The 21,501-nt window shown below is 51.2% G+C and overlaps 1 protein-coding gene across 4 annotated transcripts in view; it reads right to left on the bottom strand.

Moving 5' to 3' along the window:
- Positions 1-2,653: 2,653 nt before the first annotated feature.
- The window catches only part of HAS1 (hyaluronan synthase 1), a 57,853-nt gene continuing 39,005 nt past the window's right edge, over positions 2,654-21,501 (bottom strand). For all 4 annotated transcript variants that reach the window (XM_087421212.1, XM_087421210.1, XM_087421211.1 and 1 more), the window contains 5 exons: positions 10,765-10,841; positions 7,589-8,287; positions 6,132-6,353; positions 5,383-5,519; positions 2,654-3,660 (listed from right to left, as the gene is read on the bottom strand). In XM_087421212.1, coding sequence (XP_087277338.1) covers positions 2,985-3,660; positions 5,383-5,519; positions 6,132-6,353; positions 7,589-8,287; positions 10,765-10,841 — 1,811 coding nt within the window. In that variant the 3' untranslated portion in view covers positions 2,654-2,984. The remainder of the gene's footprint in view (positions 3,661-5,382; positions 5,520-6,131; positions 6,354-7,588; positions 8,288-10,764; positions 10,842-21,501) is intronic.

The following is a 21,501-nucleotide window of genomic DNA, read 5'->3' as shown; positions in this document are numbered from 1 at the left end:
TGAGGAACTGAATTTATAATCTGTTATAGCTTTAATCATTTAAATCTAAATTGTTCCTCTGACAGCAGAAATCTGGGTATCCTTAACTGTGGATTCTTAACTGTGGATCACACTCTGTTTGCTTGACTAGGTGCTCCTGGAAGGCAGGCGCTGCCTCTTAATCATTTCTGTATTTGCAAACATGGCAAGCGCATGGAATTCAATAGGTCCTTGGTAAACGTTTTTATGACTGACTGATTGAATCAATGAATAAATGAATGAAAAAACATTTTGAATATTCCCATGTGGTGCTGGCTCCTGTTGTGGACAGTGCAGCTGTAGCATTTTTGGCCTGAGCAGCTAGAAGGATGGAGTTCTGTGTACTGAGCTAAGGGAGACTTTGGAGGAGCAGGTTTCATGAGAGTTGAGGAGGAAAGGGAGGACAGATTAGGAGTTGGGTCTCGTTATTAGGTATCCAAGTGGAAATGTCTTGGAGGCAGTTGGGTGTACAAGTCTGGTGTTTAGGGGCAAGCTCTGATCTGAAGATAAGTTTCAGAGTCCCACCTTCAGGCATGGAGCATGAATGAGGCACTCAGAGCCATAACACTGGATGCACAGAGGAAATGAGTGTAGATGGATAAGAGAGGTGGATGAGAAGAGGTTCCTCCAAAGTTAAGCATCAGCAACATTAAGAGGGACCGAGAAGGAAAACCAAGGGGGAGAGGAAGGCAGCTGTGGCATTCTGAAAGCAAGTGCAGGAAGCATTTCGAGGAGAAAAGAGTGATCAACTGGTTCAGATGCTGCCAAATCGTCAAACAGGAGGCCTGAGAATTGGCCATTGGATTTAGCAACATGGATATCATTGGTGAACTTGACAAGAGCAATTTCCATGGAACGGTGATGGTGACCCCCTGATGGGCATGGGTTTATGAGTCAATGGAAGTCAACATCATTAGTCATTAGGGAAATGCCAATCAAACCACAATGAGATACATGGCAATCAAACCACAATGAGATACCACTTCACAGGCACTGGGATGGCTGTAATCAAAAAGTCAGGTAATGACAAATGTTGGTGAGGATGTAGAGAAATTCAAACCCTCATACTTTGCTGGTGGGAATGTAAAATGGTGCAGCCCCTGTGGAAAACCACCTGGCAGTTCCTCAAATTAAACATAGAATTACTGTATGACCCGGCAATTCCACAACCGGAGAAGTCCACCCAAGAGAATTAAAAACCTACATCTACGCAAAAACTTATATGTGAATGTTCATAGCATTATTCACAATAGTCAAAAAGTGGAAACATCCTAAATGTCCATCTGTTGATAAATGGATAAACTAAATGTGCTGTATCCCTACAATGGAATATCATTTGGCAAGAAAAGGAATAGATCAGTGATACACACAACAACATGGATGAACCTTGAAAACATGCTAGACAAAAGAAGTCAGTCACAAAAGAGCACATATCGCATGATTCTATTTATATGAAATGTCCAGAATAGGCAAATCCATAGAGATGGAAAGTAGATCGTGGTTGCCTAGTTTGGGAGATTGGGGGGGGTGGTGGAGGTGTGAGGAATGAGAGTGACTGCCAATGGCTGTGGGGTTCCTTTGGGGAGATTATGATGATGGCTAAACAAATGTTTAAACTTACTAAAGACCAATGAATTATACACTTTAAATAGGTGAACTTTGTGGGAGAGCATTGGAGACAAATAGAGACAGCCCTCAAGGAGTTCTGCTCTTGGAGAAATGGGACAGTAGCTTGAGGGGAAACTGAGGTCAAGACAGGGAGTCTTAAAAATCAGAGAGTATGGGGCTGGCCCCGGGGCGTAGTGGTTAAGTCGGCATGCTCCACTTACGTGGCCCGGGGTTCGCAGGCGCGGACCTACACACCGCTCATCAAGCCATGTGTCTTGGCGTCCTATATACAAAAATAGAAGAAGATGGGGACAAGTGTTAGCTCAGGGACAATCTTCCTCACACACACACACACACACACACACACACACACACAAATCAGAGAGTAACAGCACCTTAGAGTACTGATGGGAAAGACCCTGGAGGGAGGGAAAATTGATGATGGAGGAGCAGGTGGGAAGAACCAAGGGAGGGAGATCTTTGAGTACATGATGTCTAGTGCCCAAGTGGAAGGGGTTGGCATTAGCTCAGAGCACAGACTGTTGACTCTCAGTAACGGGGGAAGGTGGCCTGTGTGAGGCTGGACACAGATGAGTGGGAAGATGTGGAGGTGGGGACTCTGAAAGTTTTCTTCTTGTCACCTCTGTTTTCTCAGTGAGATACAAAGCAAGCTAAACTGAGATGCTGGGGGTTTGAGGAGAGAAGGTTTGAGTTACCTTTCTTAGAGAGTAGCAAAGTGGATGGACCGGGAAAACTCTGTCCACAGTGCCTAACAGTGTTAGCACACAGTCGATGCTCCATAAGAATCTGTGAATGAGGCGTTGAGAAATTTCACCTTTACAACCTTGACCCATGGGATTAATATCCCTGTCTTCCCAGAGAGGGCTCTGAGGAAAGAGAGTATCGGGTCTAGATTCAAACAGCTGGCACCAAGACTGAGCCATGAGGCCTCAATTCTCAACCACCCAGACCCCTTGGTTCTCAAAAAAAGGAGGACGCTCAGAAGAAAATAAATAAAATTCTTTATTATATCCTAATCACACAGTACAAATACAGATTAAATAAGAACAGGGAGAAATAGGGGGCCCCAGTACAGCATGTAGGGACTCCTTTCCCCCCTGCCCCTAAAAATCTACACCCTGATCAATAAATACCCCTCCCCAGAGACCCACAAGTCCCTGCCCCAAAAGAGTCCAGGCTGCGGAATCTTGGGTCGACCCCGTCGCTTCACAGAGGAGGGAAACAGGCCCTCCTGTTTCCACAGGGAGAATCGCCCAGCAAGTTCACGGCCCTGGGGCCCCGTCAGGTCTCCTCGTGCCTTCCCTGAACAGCCTTGGGCTGCGCCCCGCGCACCTGATTCATACCTGGACGCGGTATCCCCCCGCCCGCCGCCGGCAGAGCCTCCGCACGCCCACCCAGTAGAACGTGAGCATGACCGCCCAGTACCCCACATAGGCGCCCGCCCCGGTGGCCAGATGAAAGGCCTCGGCGGCCCGCGAAGGGCCGCTCCAGTCGGCCGTGGCCTCGTGCGCCACGCTGCGGACCAAGCCGCCGAGCAGCAGCAGAGCCCAGAGCGCCAGGGGCAGCAGAGGGACGTAGTTAGCGGCCAGCTTCCTGCGGCCCGAGGTGCCCCAGCCGCTCTGGTTCATGGTGGCCAGCGCCAGGAACTTGGCGGGCAGGAGGCCGCACATGTAGAGGGGCGCGTAGAGCGAGAGCAGCACCATGCGCGCGCAGCCGCGCAGCCAGGCCGCGAAGGCCGCCTTGGCCAGCGCCACGCCCTGCACGCACAGCAGCACCCAGAGCAGCGCCCACGGGCGGCCGGCGTAGAAGAGCCGCAGCACGGTGGCCGCCACGAAGAACGGGAAGAGGCCCGAGACCACCGCCTCGTAAGTCATCCACGCGTGGTGCCGGTGCCACCACAGCGCGTTGTATAGCCACTCGCGGAAGTACGACTTGGACCAGCGCGTCTGCTGGCTCAGCCAGCGCAGGAAGGACGAGGGCGTCTCCGAGTAGCAGCGGGAGCGGGCGGTGTACCTGGACCCGGGGAGAAGGAGGGATCAGCACGGCTCCCCCTGCTGGTCGGACAGGAGTGGGGCGCCACTGCCGGATGGCCACTGGGGCCAGTTTTCTCAACCTCTCTGGGCCTCAGTGTTCTTGTATGTAAAATGCGGTCCATAATGGTTCCTACCGAATAGGGCTATTGTGAGGACGGAATGAGGATTAAATGCCAAGTACTTAGGACCAGCATATTGTACTTGCTCAATAAACGTTAGCTACCACTGCTGTTTTTACTATGACTAATATCACTATTGCATTACTAATATCATTGCGGTTATGACGGATGCTGTTACTAATGCTATCACTAATCTATTACGAATACGATTGTGCTCACCATTACTGGCTGGCCCCGTGGTAAGGAACAAGCCAGGCGTGGTTCCTACCTAGGGTAGCCCATGTGTTAGAGCTTCTCAAGGGAACCATCAAGTCCCCTCCTGTGGCCATGGCGACACCACTAGTCAAACCCAACCCCATCCAGCTAAGCCCATACCAGGCTAGAATCTCTTTTATGGAAGGTCATCAGGTGGCCAGCAGCAGTCAGTTTGTTAGGAGGGGTCATCTATTCTACCTCCACAGGCAGTGTACGTGACAGTGTCTTAGTCTCCTTCCTCTGTGTCACTTGGCATCCTCAATGGCCTCCCTGCTCACCCCCATCCCCCTGCACTCTGCAGTCAAAACAGCTGCCAGAGGGATCCTGTTACAACATGTCAGCCCTCTGCTCAGAACCCTCCCAGGACTCCCTCATCTTAGTTGAAAGTTCTTGCCGTAGCCCAGAGGCCGTTCACGAGTGGCCCCCTGGTAACTCTCTGTCTTCCTCCCCTGACACTCTCCTTTGCTATTGCTCCACATGCACTATGTCAGCCTCCCTACCTCTCTTTCCTCGGGCACCATATTTAACATTTCATTCCCTACCCCGAAACTTCCTACCCCTGTTCCTGGCTCTATTTATCTCCAGAGCAGGCGTCATTATGTAACATACTATACATCTACTTATTTATCTCATTTATTGTCTGTCTCTCTCAACGTAAGCATGAATTTGTGTCTCTTTTGTTCACTGCTGTATCCCCAGAGCTTAACACATTGGAGGCACTTAAAGAATATTTGTTGAGTGAATGAATGCCTGGGGTCCCCTGGCGTACCCCACGTTCTCTCTGGCCTTTTCACTGGGTCTAGCTTTGTACAAACTACTTTCCCCTGAACTTCACCTGGTCTAGCCCATCCTCCTCAAGTCTCACTGAATTACATCTCTTCTTCCCGAGACACCTACTAGAGTTTGGGTGCTCCCCTCCTCTCCCACTTGATTCGTCTCCCTCACTCTCTGACTAGTTAGGTCCCACTCTATCTATTTATCTCTTTCCCTTCCCACCTCACTTGGAGTAATGGCTGCTCTCCATGGTAGGGCCATCTTGGCCCATCTCCATTCTATCTTCCAGGTGGAATTCCCCACCCTCCCCTTGCCCCACTTGGTGAAGTCCACTGGGTCACATGGTTCAATGCAAATGCCCCCTCTGTCCCTATGGTATCTTCCAATCTCCCCTAATGTCTTCCTTGGGAGGGCCCATTGTCCTGCAAGTTACTTTGAGTTTGGAGAATTCCCAACACACACACACACACACACACACACACACACACACACACGCTCTCCGGGATACTCATTGACCTCCAGCACACACCCGACCACCCGGCCCCTTAGCTTACTTGGTGGCATAGCCCATGCTGAGCATGCGGTTGGTGAGATGCCGGTCATCCCCGAAGGTACAGTGGGTGCCCAGGAACTTCTGGTTGTACCAGGCCTCCAGGAACTGCTGCAGGAGGTTGTTCCTGTATAGGCCTAGGTGGGGGTGGGGAGTACAGGAGCATCAGCCTGTGCTGTCGCCAACACCATCCCCTATCTCTGATTCCAACCCCAGTTCATCTCCAATTCCAACCTCATCCTTAACCATCTCAATACCACCCTCAGCTCTACCTCCAACGGCAACTGCAGCCCCAATCTTGTTCTCAACGCAAAACCATCCTCAATCCCATACCCATCCCAACTTGCCCCAATCCTGTCCCTGACCCACAATCACTCTGACAGCAAACCCACCCCAACCACATCCCCAATCCCACATCCATTCTCAGCCCCATCCCCCATTCCTCCTCATCCAAAAACCTATCTCTAATGCAGAACCTGGCCCCAACTCTGTCCTTGACTCTGACCCCATCCTATCCCTCTCCCCAACCCTCCCCAGCCCCAACCCCAATCCCCATCCACACCCTTTCTCCAACCCATTCCCAACACGAAACACCATCCCCAACTCCAGCTTCCAATCTCATTCCTGTCCCTAATTCCTGCCCCAGGCCCATCTTTGTCCCCAACCTCAATCACATCCTCCACCCATTGCAGCTCCCCTTCTCCCTCTCCACCCCATCCATGGCCCTCCCAAGCCCCACCCCTGCTCACCTAGGGGACCACTGATGCAGGACACGCAGTGGAAGTAGCTCTGACAAGCCCGCTCCACATTGAAGGCCACCCAGTACCGCAGGCTGCTTAGGAAGCTGACCCAGGAGTCCAGGGGGTTAAGGATCCTCACGTCCCCCCCAACAGCCCCCACTCGGGGGTCCTCATCCAGCACCCGCACCAGCTCCAGCAGTGCCATGGGGTCTAGCCTCGTGTCCGAGTCACAGACCTGTGGGGTGAAAGGGGCCAGGATCAGGCCAGATTCCTGCATGGGAATGGTGCTTGAAGGGAGGGATCAAGGGGTGGCAAGCAGCTGGGGCGCTCTGCAGCCTATCTGAACATAACTTCAAATTTTTTAGTTATTTTCAATGTTTAATTACATTTTAAGGTGATTGTCCTCCCCTCCACCCCCCCCAAGACCCATGCTTTTGTATAATACCCTCATCTGGTGTGTGGGCAAGACCTGTAACTTGTTCTAACCAGTAGAATATGACCAAAATGATGGGCTATAACTCCCATGATTATATTACCTTTAAATGGAAATGGTGAAGGGGTTTTGCAATATAATTAAGTTCACTAATCTGTTGGCTTTAAATTAATCAAAGGGAGATGATTGTGGATGGGCCTGGACTAATCAGGTGAGACCCTTAAAAGAAGGTCTAGAAGTCAGAGACTTTCTCCTGCTGGTCTGGAAGAGGCAAGCTACCGTGAGCTCTACGACTGGAAGAAAATGAATTTTGCCAACAAACTCATGAGCTTGGAAGAGGCCCCTGAGCCTCAGATAAGACCCAGCCCCAGCTGACACCATGACTGCAGCCTGATGATACCCTGAACAGAGGATCCAGCTAAGCTTTGCCCAGACTCCTGATTCATGGAAACTATAAGATAATAAACGTGTTTCGTTTCAAGCTGCCAAATTTGTGGTAATTTGTTATGCAGCAATAGAAAACTAATGCAATGCATTAATGAATGAATCTCTACATTGAATGGATGAATAAAGGAATGAATAATCTCTATATCAGATGGATAGATGACTGAATGAGTGAAGGAAAGACTACTCTGAAAGAAGAAAGGGAAGGTGGGAAGGAGAAATTCTAGATTGAATGGATGAATCAATCAATGAAAGAATGAATGACCTTTATATTGGATGGATGGATGAGTGAAAGAGTGAAGGAAAGTTTGCATCAAATGGATGAACGCATGAAGAAAGGAAGGAACGACGAATCTCTACATTGAATGGATACAGGAAGGAATAAAATGAATGATGTCCATATTGGAGGAATGGATAGATGGATGCAAGAATGAGTGAATGAAGGAAAGAATCTCTACACTGAATGGATGAATGAATAAAAAGAGGAAGGAAGAGGTTTGTTCCAATCTCTACATCCAACCAAGGACCCGAGGGAAGTGGGATTGTGGGGGGAGGGGGTCGAGTCACGGGGCGTGGGGAGGCCTTCCGCTCACCTGCACGTAGTCCACCGAGTCGCCGAGCGCCTTGAAGGCGGTGTACATGACCTCGCGCTTGCCGCCCCAGCGCTGCGCCACGCACACGCACCTGCGCGTCCTCACCAGCGCCTCCACCGCCAGCCGCCCGGGGTCCTCGGCCTCCACCTCCCGGTAGGCGCCCGCCGCACCCGCCGCCGCGGGTTCCCAGGGCTGGTGGTAGTTGCCGTCCCACACGTAGGTGGCAGGGTCCTCGTCGGCGAAGACCTCGCGGAACATGTCGACCATGTAGAGGTCCTCGGCGCGGTTGCCGTCCACCACCATGAGGACGCGCAGTCGCGCGCGCGGGTAGAGCAGGGCGCGGGCGGACACCAAGCACTGGCGCAGGTAGGCCGGGTCCTCCTGGTACGCCGAGATGGTCAGCGCCACGCTGCGCGCCGTGTCCGCGTCCAGGGGCCCCCGCGCCGCCGCCCGCCGCGCCGCCGCCGCCACCCGCCGGTGCTCCAGGTACGCGAAGAGGCTCTGCGCCACCAGGTGCGCCGACAGGAAGGCCCCGTAGAGGCCGAAGGCCAGGAGGCCGTAGCGATCGGAGGCTAGCGGCACGCCCGCGGCGTAGGCCCAGGTCATGAGGCCCAGGATGAGCAGCGCGAAGGCGATGGTCAGTACCCGCCGGGCCAGGCCGGAGCAGTGGCGGGCTGGGGGGGTGGGCTTGGAGCCGTCCTGCTGGGAGCGGAGAGAGGGGAGGGTAAGGGAAAAGAGTCCTGAAATCCTCCTCCGGAAAGAGAAGACCTCCTGGGTATTTTTCCCAAGGCGATGATAACATCCCCTTTTTGTAAAGAAAATTCCCTAGGTACTGCAAAGTTATTTTCATCAATGAAAAATTGTGGCAAACAGTTATCAGGGCTTAATGCCTGATTATATTGATTCTAATGCATTTTGTCACATTTTTAACAGCTCTTAAATCTATGAAGATTACACTCAATGGAGTGTCACGGTTTAACAGGGTCCCTCCCTTTCCTAGTGGCACATAAAATAATGATTCATCTCACAATCAAAAGTTTCTTAGTATTGAGACGATGATAGTAATAATAATATACCTGTAAAAGAATAATGCAGTATGATATGTACCAAGTGCTGCTCTAAGCCTTTTATAGGAACTAACTTATTTTAATCCTCACAACAGCCCTATCAGGTCTGTACTGTTATCATCTCCATTCTACAGATGACGCAACTGAGTCACACAGAGGCAGCAACCTGGCTAAGGTCACACCTGGAAAGAGGAGGAGCTGGGATCTGAACACCCTCTCCTGATACAGATGAGGAAACTGAGGCACAGGGAAGTGAATTCTTTTGCCAGGGGTCACTCGGACAGCCTGGCTCCATCATCCTTCTCTATGCTAAGCTGCCTCCTAGGTCACGGGTTCCCACCTCAAGGGCTTGTTACGAGTTAAGTGAGTCATTAAGAGAAAGATCTGTGTTGTCCACTACAGGAGTCACCGGGCCCAGGTGGCTACTGAGCACCTGAAATGCAGTCAGTATGACCGAGGAGCTGAATTTTTAATTTAATTTAATTTAATTTAAATGTAAACACTGTTACTGTTATGGGAAAGCTTTTAAGTATGTTTGGAACGAGTAGGATCTGTGAAGCTTCTTTTCAACTGTAAATTTTACGAGATCTAAATACAGATTAAGTATTTCCAAGGACACTGTAGCGTCTGCGTGAGATGTGCTTACACATCCGGAATTAGAAGCCTGAGTACGAAAAAAGAAATTAAAATATCTCCATAATATTTTTGTATTGATTGCAGACTGAAATGACAATATTTTTGATACAGAGCAGGGGTCGGTACACTCTGGCCCCAAGAGCCCAGTGCCTGCCACCTTTTTACTACGGCCCTCAAGCTAAGAATAGTTTTTACGTTTTAAATAGTTGAAAAAAGTCAAAAGAATAATAATATTTTGCGGCACATGAAAATTATATGAAATTCAAATTTCAGTGTCCGTAAATCAAGTTTTTTTGGCACACCGCCATGCCCGTCTGTTTACATATTGTCTATGGCTGATTTCACACTGCGCCACAGTTGAGTGTTGCAACAGAGACCGTATGGCCCGCAAACCTCAAATGTTGACAATCTGGCCTTGTACAGAAAAAGTTTGCCAACCCCTGATACACTGGGTTAAATAAAACATATTATTAAAATTAATTTCACCTATTTCTTTTTACTTTTTTTAATGTGGCTACTGGAAAATTTTAAATGATGTATGTGGCTCACGTTATGTTTCTCTAGGACAGAGCTGAGATGGAGCCTTTACCTGGCACCGGTAATCTCTCAATATTAACAGTTATTATTATTTCTTCTAGAATTTTCCTTCTCTGTCCCTTTGCCCCAAACCTGGCCCTGCCTGAGTTTCTGGGGGTGGCCCAATTCATGCTGGGAGAACCGAGATAGGTGGGCATCCAGAGGGTTGTAATCTCAGCCACATGCACAAACACACGTGTATCGACTGTGGAAACACCCCACACACGTATACTCACACATGACAAGGAACACACAGAATGTGCCCACACAGGAAAACACTCATGTTCTAGAAGATGACCCCAGACACCTGCTCTCAGGCAGAACTTAGGGATCCTGCGACCCCCAGACAGCCACACAGGTGAACTTGGGGACACATGCCTTTCAGCAGGAAGGAGCAACAACAGGATGAGATGCCCACACGGCAACAAACACATAGACACCCAGCCGTGGGTCTGGAGCAACGGGACAGAGTTTCAGAAGAAATAGTAACAGTTGAAATTGAACCGTATGAAATTGCCATTTTTATAGGTCAAAAGCAATCAGATGTCGGCAATTTCATTTGTTCAAGTTAATATTTATTGAACACCTAAAAGTAGAAATCCAGACCCACGTGTCAGGCAAATACAGCAGCTCTCCCTCTCTCTCCCCCCTCCCTCTCCCCGGCACACAGACATACACGGATTTATAGCAAGATAAAGATGGACATGTCACATCTCACATCCCTATAGGTGGGATGGCCGTCCGCACACACAGCCTCACGTGGTCGCTGCCCCACACAGAAGGTGGTTGTCACCCACACGAGCACACGCATGAAATCTCTCGCACATGGTTCCCCCTCCACATGGTCACACATGTCGTGGTGGTCCCCCACAGGGCCACAGTCACACGCTCACACACCTGTGTCATGGCTGTGGGTCCGCCGGCTCTTTCCCTCTGGCTCGCTGTCTCTCTCTGTGGCCACAGAGCTGGGGGTCCTTTGAAGACCAGCGCGGGCGGGGGTGGGAGGAGGGGCTGACGTCAGGGCTGAGCTGGGCCAGGGGCTGTGAGGTCACGGCCAGCCGGGCAGCTCCACCCGCTTCCCGCCATCACCCCCAGCCCCCGCACCCAGCCAGCCTCCCTTCCCAGTCCCCCATCGCCGCCCTTCCCTCTCCTCTTAGGTCCCCCCATCACGCACACGCACCTCTTTCCCCGTCTCTCTCCCCCATTTCTTCCGCTCTCTCTTCTCTATGCTTCTCTCCCATTTTGTTCATCTCTCTTGTCGCCTATTTCTGTATTTCTCTCCATCTTTCTTTCTCCCCAATCTCTCTCTCCTCCCCCCGTTTCTCACCCACCCTAGTCGCCCCTCTCCCAACATACAGCCTCTCCCCACAGCCGCTCCTCCTGTCCCCCAGGGACTTGTCAGGGCAACTGGCAGATGGAGTAAAATGCACACACGTGCGTGTTTGTGGGTGTGACTGTGTGCGCTGGCTTGTGAGGCACAGCTGTCTGGAATTGGAGCTGTGAGTGAATGTCTGTCCCATCAGTGCCTAATTGATGTGGGTCTGCGTGTGCCTGTTCGTGTGCACGTGTGTGTGCACGCACCAGGGGCTGGGGAGGGGAGTGGAGCACTGGGATTTGTCTCTCCAGGGGCTGGGGGCTGAACTCAGAGAGTTGTTGGTCAGCTGCCCCCAGGAGCCACACAGGAGACTGAGTCAGAGGAGGGGTGAGAGTGGCCTCTCAGAGGCCAAAGAGACGGGGTCTCAGGGCGTCTGAGCCCCCAGCCCCTCAGGACCCAGAGACTCAGTGATAAATGTCATTGTTTCTGTGCCCTTCTTTGCATGAGTTTTTATAAACATCTCTGCACCTACTTCTTTCCCTCCGCTCCTCTTACTGATGTCTCTCTCTCTCCCTACAGCTGTCTCTCTCCCTGTGTCTGCACCTCTGATTATTTATCTCTGTACGTCCTCATCTCCTTCTCTCTCTCTTTGTCATTTTGTCTCTGTCTTCCTGGGTCTGTTTCTCCATCCATCTGTCTGTCTGGTTCTCTCCCTGCCTCCCTAGCTCTGTCATTTTTCTCTCTCTCTCCATTCCCTCTCTGCGTGTCCATTTCTGCTTGCTTCCCTCTGGGTCTGCGTCTGTCTGTCTCTGAATTTCTGCCTCTCAGTCTCCCTGACTTTCTGATTCTGTCTCCCTTTCTTTCTCTGTGTCTTTCCCTGACTTTCTCATCTTTTGTCTCTCTCTCTTTCTCTCTTCTTTCTCTCCTTGTGTTTCTCTGCCTTTCTCTCTCTTCGTCTGTCTCCGTCTCTCTGTTTCTCTCTGAATATCTGTATCCTTATCCCCTTTTTTTTTGTCTCCCAGTTTTTGTTTCTGTTTCTATTTTTCCTCTCAATGGCTGCCTGTTTTCTCCTTTCTCTGTCTCTGTCTGTCTCTCTCTATCTCTCGGTCTCTATCCTCCCTCTGTCTCTCTGCATCTCTGTGTATCTCTGAGGCTCTATGTCTCTCTATGTCTCTCTCTCTTTCTCACTCACTGTTTCTCTCTCTTTTTCTGGCTCTAAGTCCTCCCTTCTCCCTGCGGCTCCATCTCATCCAGACTGTCCCGGAGCTTTCCCCTGCAAGATGCCAAGTGCTCGCTCCCCGTGTTTCCCCGGGGACGAGGGTGTGGGGGTCTATGGCCAGGTTGGGCCTTTGCCTGAGCCTGGATGTCAGGGAGAAGAAAGCCAGTTCAGGACCCAAGTGAGGGGCACCCCACCCATCTCAGCAGGGCGGGGCTGGCCGACAGTTTCTGACACTGTTGCTAGGAGCCTGGGCCTCTGCCTGGTGTCTGGCTATGTCAGGATGATGGGTCCTCCGGTGGGAGCCAAGCCCAGAGCAGGAGGGGAGGGTGATTCTACTACCCCGGCGTGGGGGTGGGGGACAGCCCAGGCTCCACTCAGAAGCTGGGCATTTGGTTGCCCAGCCCCCACCCTGCCCTGCCTGGGTGGAGCAGCTGTATAAAACCAGATGTTTCTAAAACCAGAGTGTGGATGATGGAGGAGGGACCAGGACTTTAAACCCCAGTGTTTCTTCCTGCAGGATCCAGGAGTCTAGACCCCCAGCCCCTCCTCCCTCAGACCCAGGAGTCCAGGCCCAGCCCCCTCCTCCCTGAGACCCTAATGTCCAGTCTCCCAGAATTCCTTGCAGGGAGAGATGACCAAGGCTGGAAGCAGCCAAGACAAGAGGTGAAAGACCAGGACAGATGAAAATGGGCCCTCCCACAAGAGGCAGGGCCTGGTAGTGGTGGGACCACCTCCTGCTCCCCTCTGTAACAGCCATCTCTCCCAGAACCCTCCCCTGCAATGGGGGCTGATCTCTGGTCCCTGCCCTGGGTCCACAGTGGCCCTCCCACGATTTCAGTTATCATCAGACAACCTCGGGGTGTGGTTTACAGAACACCAGGGCAGAAGGAGGGAAGAGTGGGGAGGTAATAAGGCAGAAATGGACAAAAAGCAGAGGAAGGAACATTATTCACCGTAGAGACATCTCTTGTGCCAGTGGTGGGCCAGGCTCTCGGCTGGGTGATGCCAGGCACACAGAGATGACTCAGACCCGGGCCCTGCCCTTGAGGAGTTGCCAATCTGGTGGAGGAGACAGCTGTGTAAACAGAAAAACCACAGACCGGGATGTACCAACCTGGGGGTGGGGGAGTCAGGGAGGGCTTCTTGAAGGAGGGAATGTCCTGGAGGAGCTGAGTCCTGACTGATAAGGAGTTAGCCAGAGCAAGCCGGGGTGGGGTGGGGCTGGGGGTTGGAAGGCGGGCTGGGAAGGGCATCAAGGCAAGAAATGTCCTGGCCAGTCAGGAAAGTACAGGCAGGTTGATGTTGTCAAGCATAAAGGGTGAAGCACAGGGGTGGGTGTGGAGTGCACAGCCAGGTTCTCTCCATGCAGGCTTTTGAATGTAGGACTTTGTCCTGGGTGCTGGGGAGCCATGGGATGGCTTGGAGCAGGGGAGTGGCAGGGTCAGCTCTGGGCGCCTGTGAGGGATAAACTGGATGAGGGACTGGGGACTTTGAGCCAGGATGTCTGGGTGGCAGGGTCATAGGAGGGTCTTCTCTGGGCGAGAGAGAGCTGAGTCTGAGCTTCGATGCAGGCAGAGGCTGTGGGACTGGAGGAGCAATGGGGTCGTGCAGAGCGAGGTTGAGCAGAGGTGTCTGAGGAAACCCTGAGGGGCAGGGACACTGGAGAGCAGACATGGTGGGCGGGCTCACTGAGCCTTTCCTCTGAGCTCCTTCTGACCACATTTGCCTCATTTTGGGCAGGTACCTGCTTAGTGATCACTGGCCTCCTGGGGAACTAGGGAGGGTAGGGCCCGGGAGTAACTTGAGGAAGTCTGGGTTTGTTAAATGCTTGAGTCCAGGAAAATGATTTCTCTGCCAGGTGTCCTGGGTGGGAAGGAAGTGCTTCAGGACAGTCTAGATACTGAGAGACAGAGAAGACAGGAAGGAAGGGAGGAGGGAGGAAGGGTGGAGGAGGGAGGGGTGGGAGGAAGGAGAGGAGGGAGAAGGAGGGAGGAAGGGAGGGAGAATGGGAGTGAGGAGGAGGGGAGGGAGAGAGGAGGAGGGAGGAAAAGAGGGAGGAAAGGAAGGAGGGAGAAGGGGAGTGGGGAGGATAGGAGGGAGGAGGTAAGGAGGGACGGGATGAAGCTGGAGGCAGGGGACACAGGAGGGAGGGAGGATGGGAGGGAGGAGGAGGAGGGGACAAGAGAGGAAGGGAGGAGGGTGGGAGGAGGGAGAGGGGCTGGCTCACCTGACCACCCTGTTTAGTGTGGAAACCTGCCCCACCCTGGAGTCCTGATCCCCTGTACCCTCCTCTCCTTGCTCTGTTCTCCACAGCATCTATCCCCCTCCCACATAAAGCACACCTGGCCTGGTTATTATCTTTTCTGTACGATGTGCGTCTCCCTTGCCAGAATGCAAGCTCTACACAGGCAGCGGTCTTGGCCTGTTGTGTTCATGACTCTGTTTCCTCAGGGTTGGACGGGTGCCTGGTACATAGTAGGTGCTCAATAAATATGAATGAATGAGTGAGGTTGGGATGGAGAGTCAGGGTGGTGGACAGAGAGGGAAAGAGAAAGAAGAGGAGGACAAGGAGGGAGGGGACGGAGAGGGAGAGACAGGGAAGAAGGCAGAGAAGTGGGAGGCAGCTGGGACCCCCACCCGACCCAGCAGCTCGGGGTGGCCACCTCTCAGAGGGAAGGAATGGGAGCTCCCAGGGAGGTGGGACTCTGGGCGAGGCCTCCCTGCATCAGCAGAGTTCCCGAATCTGGAAGCAGAGCACCTCGGGCTTCCAGGAACTCAGAGGGCGTGGTCCCCGTGCTCTCAGTGGAGCCTGGACCCGCTGGAGTTACGCGGGGCCCTTCCTCCCACACACCCTTGTTGTGGGAAACACCTCAGCCCCCAAGATTCTGCAGAAATGCTGGGAGGGAGGGAGCGAGGGTGGGAGGGAGATGCTGATGACTCTACATCCAGCTTCTGCCTCTGGGAGGAGCTGTGGGACCTCTGGAGAGGGGAGGAGGAGGGGAGGGCCCTGTCTGCCCATAACCCTGTCCTCCAGCTGAAGATGCCTCCACTCCAGCTTCCACCATTGCTCCTACCCTTTTCCCTGGAGGGAAACAGAGCCAGAAAGAGCCAGAGAGAGAGGGAGCCTTCCTTTTGCAGCAGCTCTATCCCTGCAGCAAGAGAGGAGGGGTCTCATTTTCCAGAGAGGGAGAAGGAGGCCTGGCCAGAGTGATGCAGCTAGGGGGCAGCAGAGCCAGGCAAGAAGGTCACTGTGGGAGGAGGGGCTGGGGGCCTGGACTCCTGGACCAAGAGGAGGAAGATCTGGGATTTACACTCCTGTGTGCTGAAGAGGAGGCCTGGCCCCTGGACTCTTGAGTCCATCACCCTCTGAGCTCTGACAGAAAATTTTGTGAGCCTCAGGTTACTCTTGGCACATAACTTTGGCTCTGAGCCTCCACCCCTCCCTTCCTGAAGTTCCCATCATCCACTTTGAGTCCAGGGTTTGCCCCACCACAGACCAGGTCCTGAAGAGTCTCCATGGGAGGAACACCACAGTCTGAGTCAGAGACAGTTGCGAGGATGGAGAGCCGGAGGGACAGGCTGGGGCCCCCAGGGCAGAGCCGGTTACTTGCGTGTTCTTGGCAAGGAGCCTCTCATTCCCCTGAGCCTCTCTTTCCTCATCTGTAAAATGGGGATATCTCAAGTTGTCCCTCAGAGGGTAGCTCTTCAGATTAAGAGAGCGTGCCTGCCTGGCCACTGGAATTTGTGGTGAGTTTTAGCTGTTCCTGAACCAGCAGTCGCTGAGGGCCTCCATGACTGACTCAGGGGACGCCAGGGGACCCTTCACTGCTGCCTCAGCTCTCGTCTAGGGAGGAAGCTGGGAGGAGCCTGTGGTCTGGTGTCAGACACTCCTGAGTTCCAAGGCTGGTGGCAGACAAGGAGGGCCCATCACCACATTGACGTGAGTGGACGGAACTATGCCGGGCATTGACTGAATCCCCGGGCCCCGCTTCTTCATCTCTCCAGGGTGGGTGAAAAGTCCATCCTAATCAAGGAGCTTGGCATGGCAGCAAGCTCAGAATAGCCCCTGTGGGCTCCAGATAGAGGAAGTCAGAGGAGCAGAAGCCTGGAGGCCCCTTCTGTGGTCAGTGCTGCAGGCACCCGCCATCCAGTGGCTCGAATCACTTCATCCTTCTGATGAAACCTGCCAGATGAGAAGAGGAAATCATGCTGCCATGGTGTCCTGTCCATCTATCGCCAGCACCCAGGCTATGGGTTTTCATCCTGGCTGACACTCCTCTGATCCCTGTGATGAGTTCCAAATGCCAAAATTGGGGCTCAGAGAGATGAAGGAAGGTGCCCAAGAGGACGCAACCGGAACCTGGCTCCACCATCTGCTCTTGTTATCACGTAGCCAGATGTTCTGCACGCTGGTGTGCGGGCATCAGAGCATCCAAGTCGTCTGTGTGCGTTTGCTGAAAATACGGATTACCAGGCCCCACTCCCAGTGAGTGAGCTCAGGGCCCCAACAATGACTGAAGACACGTCCCAGATGGTTCTCATGCACTGTAACGTTTGAGAACCATCTGACTGGGAACAAATGCCTCCCAAAGTGAAATGATATTTCCAGGCTCCTACTTTCTGCCTGGTGTTGATCTGTGTGCTTTCTCTCACTTAACACCCTTGAAAAACATCTGAGGAAAGTATTACAATCCCCATTTTACAGGTAAGGAAACTAAGGTCTTGATATATTCAATGTCATGCAGAGAGCTGGAGGGACCAGGAATGGAACCCTGGTTTAAATGAGCTCCCAAACTCTGTCATTGGTCATTTGCTGTTTCTAGGAAATAGTGACACAAGATAGCTTTCTATGCCTGTTGCCGAGTTGCTTCATTCAGTCACTCACTCACTCATTCACTCACTCATTCATTCATCAATCGTTACTAAGCCTCCTCTGTGACAGAGAATGACACAGCAGCAAGTTGGAAGGACCTGTATTCTAATCCCATCTCTGACATCTAGCAGCGTGAGTTTGGGAAAGTGACTTGGTCTCTCATAGCTTCAGTTTCCCTGAGGATTCCATGAGGGGATGTATATGAGTCCCCAGCTATACTGGGTTGACTGGTGGCCTCTGAAAGATATGTTCAAGTCCTAAGTCCTGGTACCTGTGAATCTGACCTAACTTGGAAAAAGGGTCTTTGCAGAGGTGATGAAGTTAAAGATTTTGAGATGAGATCACCCCACCTAAATTCAATGACAAGTGTCCTCATAAGAGTGAGGCTGAGGGAGATGACTGAACAGTCAATGCAGAGGAGAACATGATGTGAAGACAGAGACGGAAACTGGAGTGATGCATCTACAGGCCAAGTGCAGTAGCTTTCTAGGGCTTCTGTAGGAAGTACCACAAACTTGATGGCTTCACAACAGAAATTTATTGTCTCACAGATCTGGAGGCTAGAAGTCTGAGGTCAAGGTTTTGGCAGGGTTGTGAATCTGAGGGCTGTGAATCTGTTCCAGCCCTTTTCTCTAGCTTCCGGTGGTTTACTGATAACATTTGGCAAACTTTGTCTTGTAGAAGCATCACCCCAATCTCATCTTCACATGACATTCTCCCTGTGTGTGTGTCTGTGTCTGACATTCCCCTCTTCATAAGGACACCCAGTCATATTGGGTTGGGGACCATCTTACTCCATATGATCTCATCTTAACTTAAATAATTACATCTGCAGCAAAACCTACTAACCAAATTCTGAGTACTGGCGGGTTAGGACTCCAACTTAGGAATTTGGGGGGACACAATTCAATCCATAACACCACGGATTGCAGGCAACCTCCAGAAGCTAAAAGGAGGCATAGAACTGATCTCCCTCAGAGCCTCCAGAAGGAAGGCTGAACTCTCCTGAAACCTTGACTTCAGACTTCTAGCCTCTAAAACTGTGAGAAAAAATATTTCTGTGGTTTTCAGCCCCACGGTTAGTGGTAATGAGTCATAGCAGCCCTAGGAATCTAATATACCAGCCCAGTGCCATATACATGCAAGCATGCAATACACTGGGTGCTAATCTCTGCCCTGGAGAAGTTCATGGGGACCTTCCTCTTCTAAGGTGCATGGGACCAGAACAAGTCACAAGTGTGGAGATTAACAAAAGAAACCTTAGCTAAATTGGAGTCAGGAAGGCCTGTAGCGTGAGCTGTCATGCCCTGTCACACATTGTCAATTAGACCAAACAGGAGGAGACAGATGCTTGCATCTTGGACAGGAAGTAAAACTAGTGCTGAAGGAAGATTTCTCTCCCCACCTGGCAACAGACCAGCCAATGAGAAACGCAGCATCTCAGCCAATGAGAAGCTGTTGCTGCCCTGAAATGTTGTTCCTTTCCCCCAATGGTCTTTCATTTAGAACAGCACCCCTTTCTCCTCATTTTTCTCTGTAAAGGGAGCTTCCCTTCCTTGTTTGCTGGATTTGCCCAATGGTTTGCCATAACATGCTCGTCGCGAATTGCAATTCTTTTGGGTATTCCAGAATAAACTCATGTTGAGGCTTTTCAAGTCAACACAAGGAAGCTGTTCTCTCTCCTCTCTTCCCAGGTCCAAGGATTTCAGATTAAAGTCTGCCTAATGATTCCCCATTCTGTTGATTGCCAAAGGGAGGTACAATGAGGAAGGAAGACTGTGAGGAATGGAAAGGGCAGGTCTGATGGGACCAGCCATGTAATTGTGCTCTGGATCTCAGAGGACAGAGAAAGCAGAGAAGAGCAGGCCTGTCTCCAGCAGGTGGAAATAGCCATGTTGATGGTGGTCGTGATATATACCAAGCCTTGGGCTACCCACTCCATGTTCATGAGCTCTAGACAAAAGATCTCCCTCAGATAGTTATTACAGCTCCCATGTTAAAGAAGAGAAAACTGAGGTTGAAAAAGGGAATTGACTCCTTTAAGGTCACACAAATAGTGACAGAGCTGGGATTTGAACACAACTCTTACAGAATCCTAAGCACATGTGCTTTCTGCACTGTGGTGTGCTGCTAAATGTTTTAACAAACGGCTCTCCAAGAAAAAAAAAGCTATGTCTGTATATAAATACGTATATTTATGATAAGTTTTACTGATTATGAGGGGTATGTAGCACACAGTTAACAAATAATAATACAATACACGATACTCTTTATTGTAAATTCCATACAACTATAATTTCAGGGTAACTTGCTATTTCTTGCAAAACCCAGTATGAGTTTTCACAATTCTGCCACCAACAGTTGTCACAACATCAGACTGTTTGGTAATTTTGTTCATGTTAATGAGAGAGACAAAAGTGAAATGAAGAATGTGCATCTTGGAACTCCATTTGTTCATCAAAATGGAGCAAAGTAATTAGGAAGTGATGAGTTTTAAGAATGTATTGCCTTGGTTTTGAATATCACTTATTTAATTGCAATTTCATATGATTGATTTTCAGTATTGGCTCATAATAGTCCTGATATTTTAACAATTGTCTCTTTGTGAGCTCGTATGAGCCATCTCAACACATCATTGGTGTTGCTCCCACTGATACGTGTGTGGGGGACAGAGATGGGGCCTCCATCATGTCCGAGTCGCAGAAATCATGGTCCCTGGTTACTCTGAGACATGGAAGACCGAGGCCACATCCAGCCCATGGAAATATTATTGAAGACAGAGGGAACTGGTCAATGGTGTCCTCTCTGCCTCAGGCATTGTCAGATATTTCAGGTCACTGATGATTGTGCTTGGAACCCACTATTTCTGTCTGCACTGAGGGTGTTTCTCCCAGCCTCCCCTCCCTGTCTCCAGATGTGTGGATGGGGGCGAGGGTGGGGAAAGGTAAGAAATGATGTTAACGGTCTTTACTGAGCCCTGTGTCAACTTACCCCACCTCATCTGTTCAGCTGCAGAAAATTGAAACTCACACTTTGCCTTTCTGTGCCAGGAAAGTGCCCCCTCCCTCCCTGCCTCCCTTCTCTCTCCCTCAGTCCCTCCCTCCCTCCTTCCTCTCTTCCTTTCTCCTTCCCTCCATCCTTTCTTCCTCCTTCCTTTCCTACTCTCTCCATCTCTCACCTCTCTCTCTATCTCTTTCTCTCCCTGTCCTTCCCTTCTCTCCATCTCCTCCTCCCTCCTTTTTCTCTCTCAGTAAATATGTTACTGAAGTATAATAGACATACAGAGCATTGCACACATCATAAATGTCCCATCAATAAATGTTCACAATGTAACCAGCACCCAGATCAGGAAGCAGATCATCCCCACTGGCCCCGTGCCAGTCACCCTACATGCACACAAGGATACACACTGTCCTGACTCCAATCAGCATCGGTTGGTTCCCTGGTTTTAAAACTTCATGTCAATGGAATCACACGGTGCATCCTCCTCTATGCCTGGCTTCTTTCGCTCAAAATTATGTCTGTGAGGTTCACCCACAGTTGTGCATGTGGTTATGATTTGCTCATTTTCATTCCTGTAGGGTTAGTACCTCATTGTGTGAATATACTGTCTCTTTTCACTGTGCAGACAAGCCTGTATGGGAGGGATTGTTAATAGACCCATTTCACAAATGAGAAGACAGAGGCTCAAAGATACAGGAGTCTGGCCCCCAACACTCCCTCTGAGTCACCCAAGAGTTGAGGTTCCCAGTTCTCTACCTCGTGCATCTGTTTTCTGACCTGCCCAAAACATCTCAAGCTTCGGTGATTTCCAAAGGAGCAGAGCAGAGGGAAGAGAAGGGGAAGTGGACCTGGGGCAGCTTGAGTAACAGGAACCTGGGTCCCTCCTGATTTCCAAACAGCCAAGTACGTGAGGCCACAATGCCTGTGTTAGCACCACTGGGGGAAGCCCGAGCCTCCTGGGATCCTAAATATCCAACCCCCTGGCCTCCCTCCATTGTATCGCCTCCGTGATCCCATCGTCCTGCGGCCCTCTGCACATTGGGGGTGATTTGTGACCTTCTTGCCTAGGACATGCAGATCTCTTGGAGGTTTTAAAGTCATCAGCAAACACCAATGCCTGTCTCCCAAACACATTTGTCAAAAGCAGAAAGAAATCTGGGAAACAGGAAAGCATGAGGACACTCATTCCTTCCTATTTCGTGGGGCCTGTGTCCAGGCTCTGTG

The sequence above is a fragment of the Ceratotherium simum genome, chromosome 33, assembly GCF_057802395.1.
Source record: "Ceratotherium simum simum isolate JZ-2026a chromosome 33, ASM5780239v1, whole genome shotgun sequence".
NCBI lineage: Eukaryota > Metazoa > Chordata > Mammalia > Perissodactyla > Rhinocerotidae > Ceratotherium > Ceratotherium simum.
The sequence above is the reverse complement of the archived record's forward strand: the minus strand, read 5'-3'. Positions and strand labels throughout refer to the sequence as shown.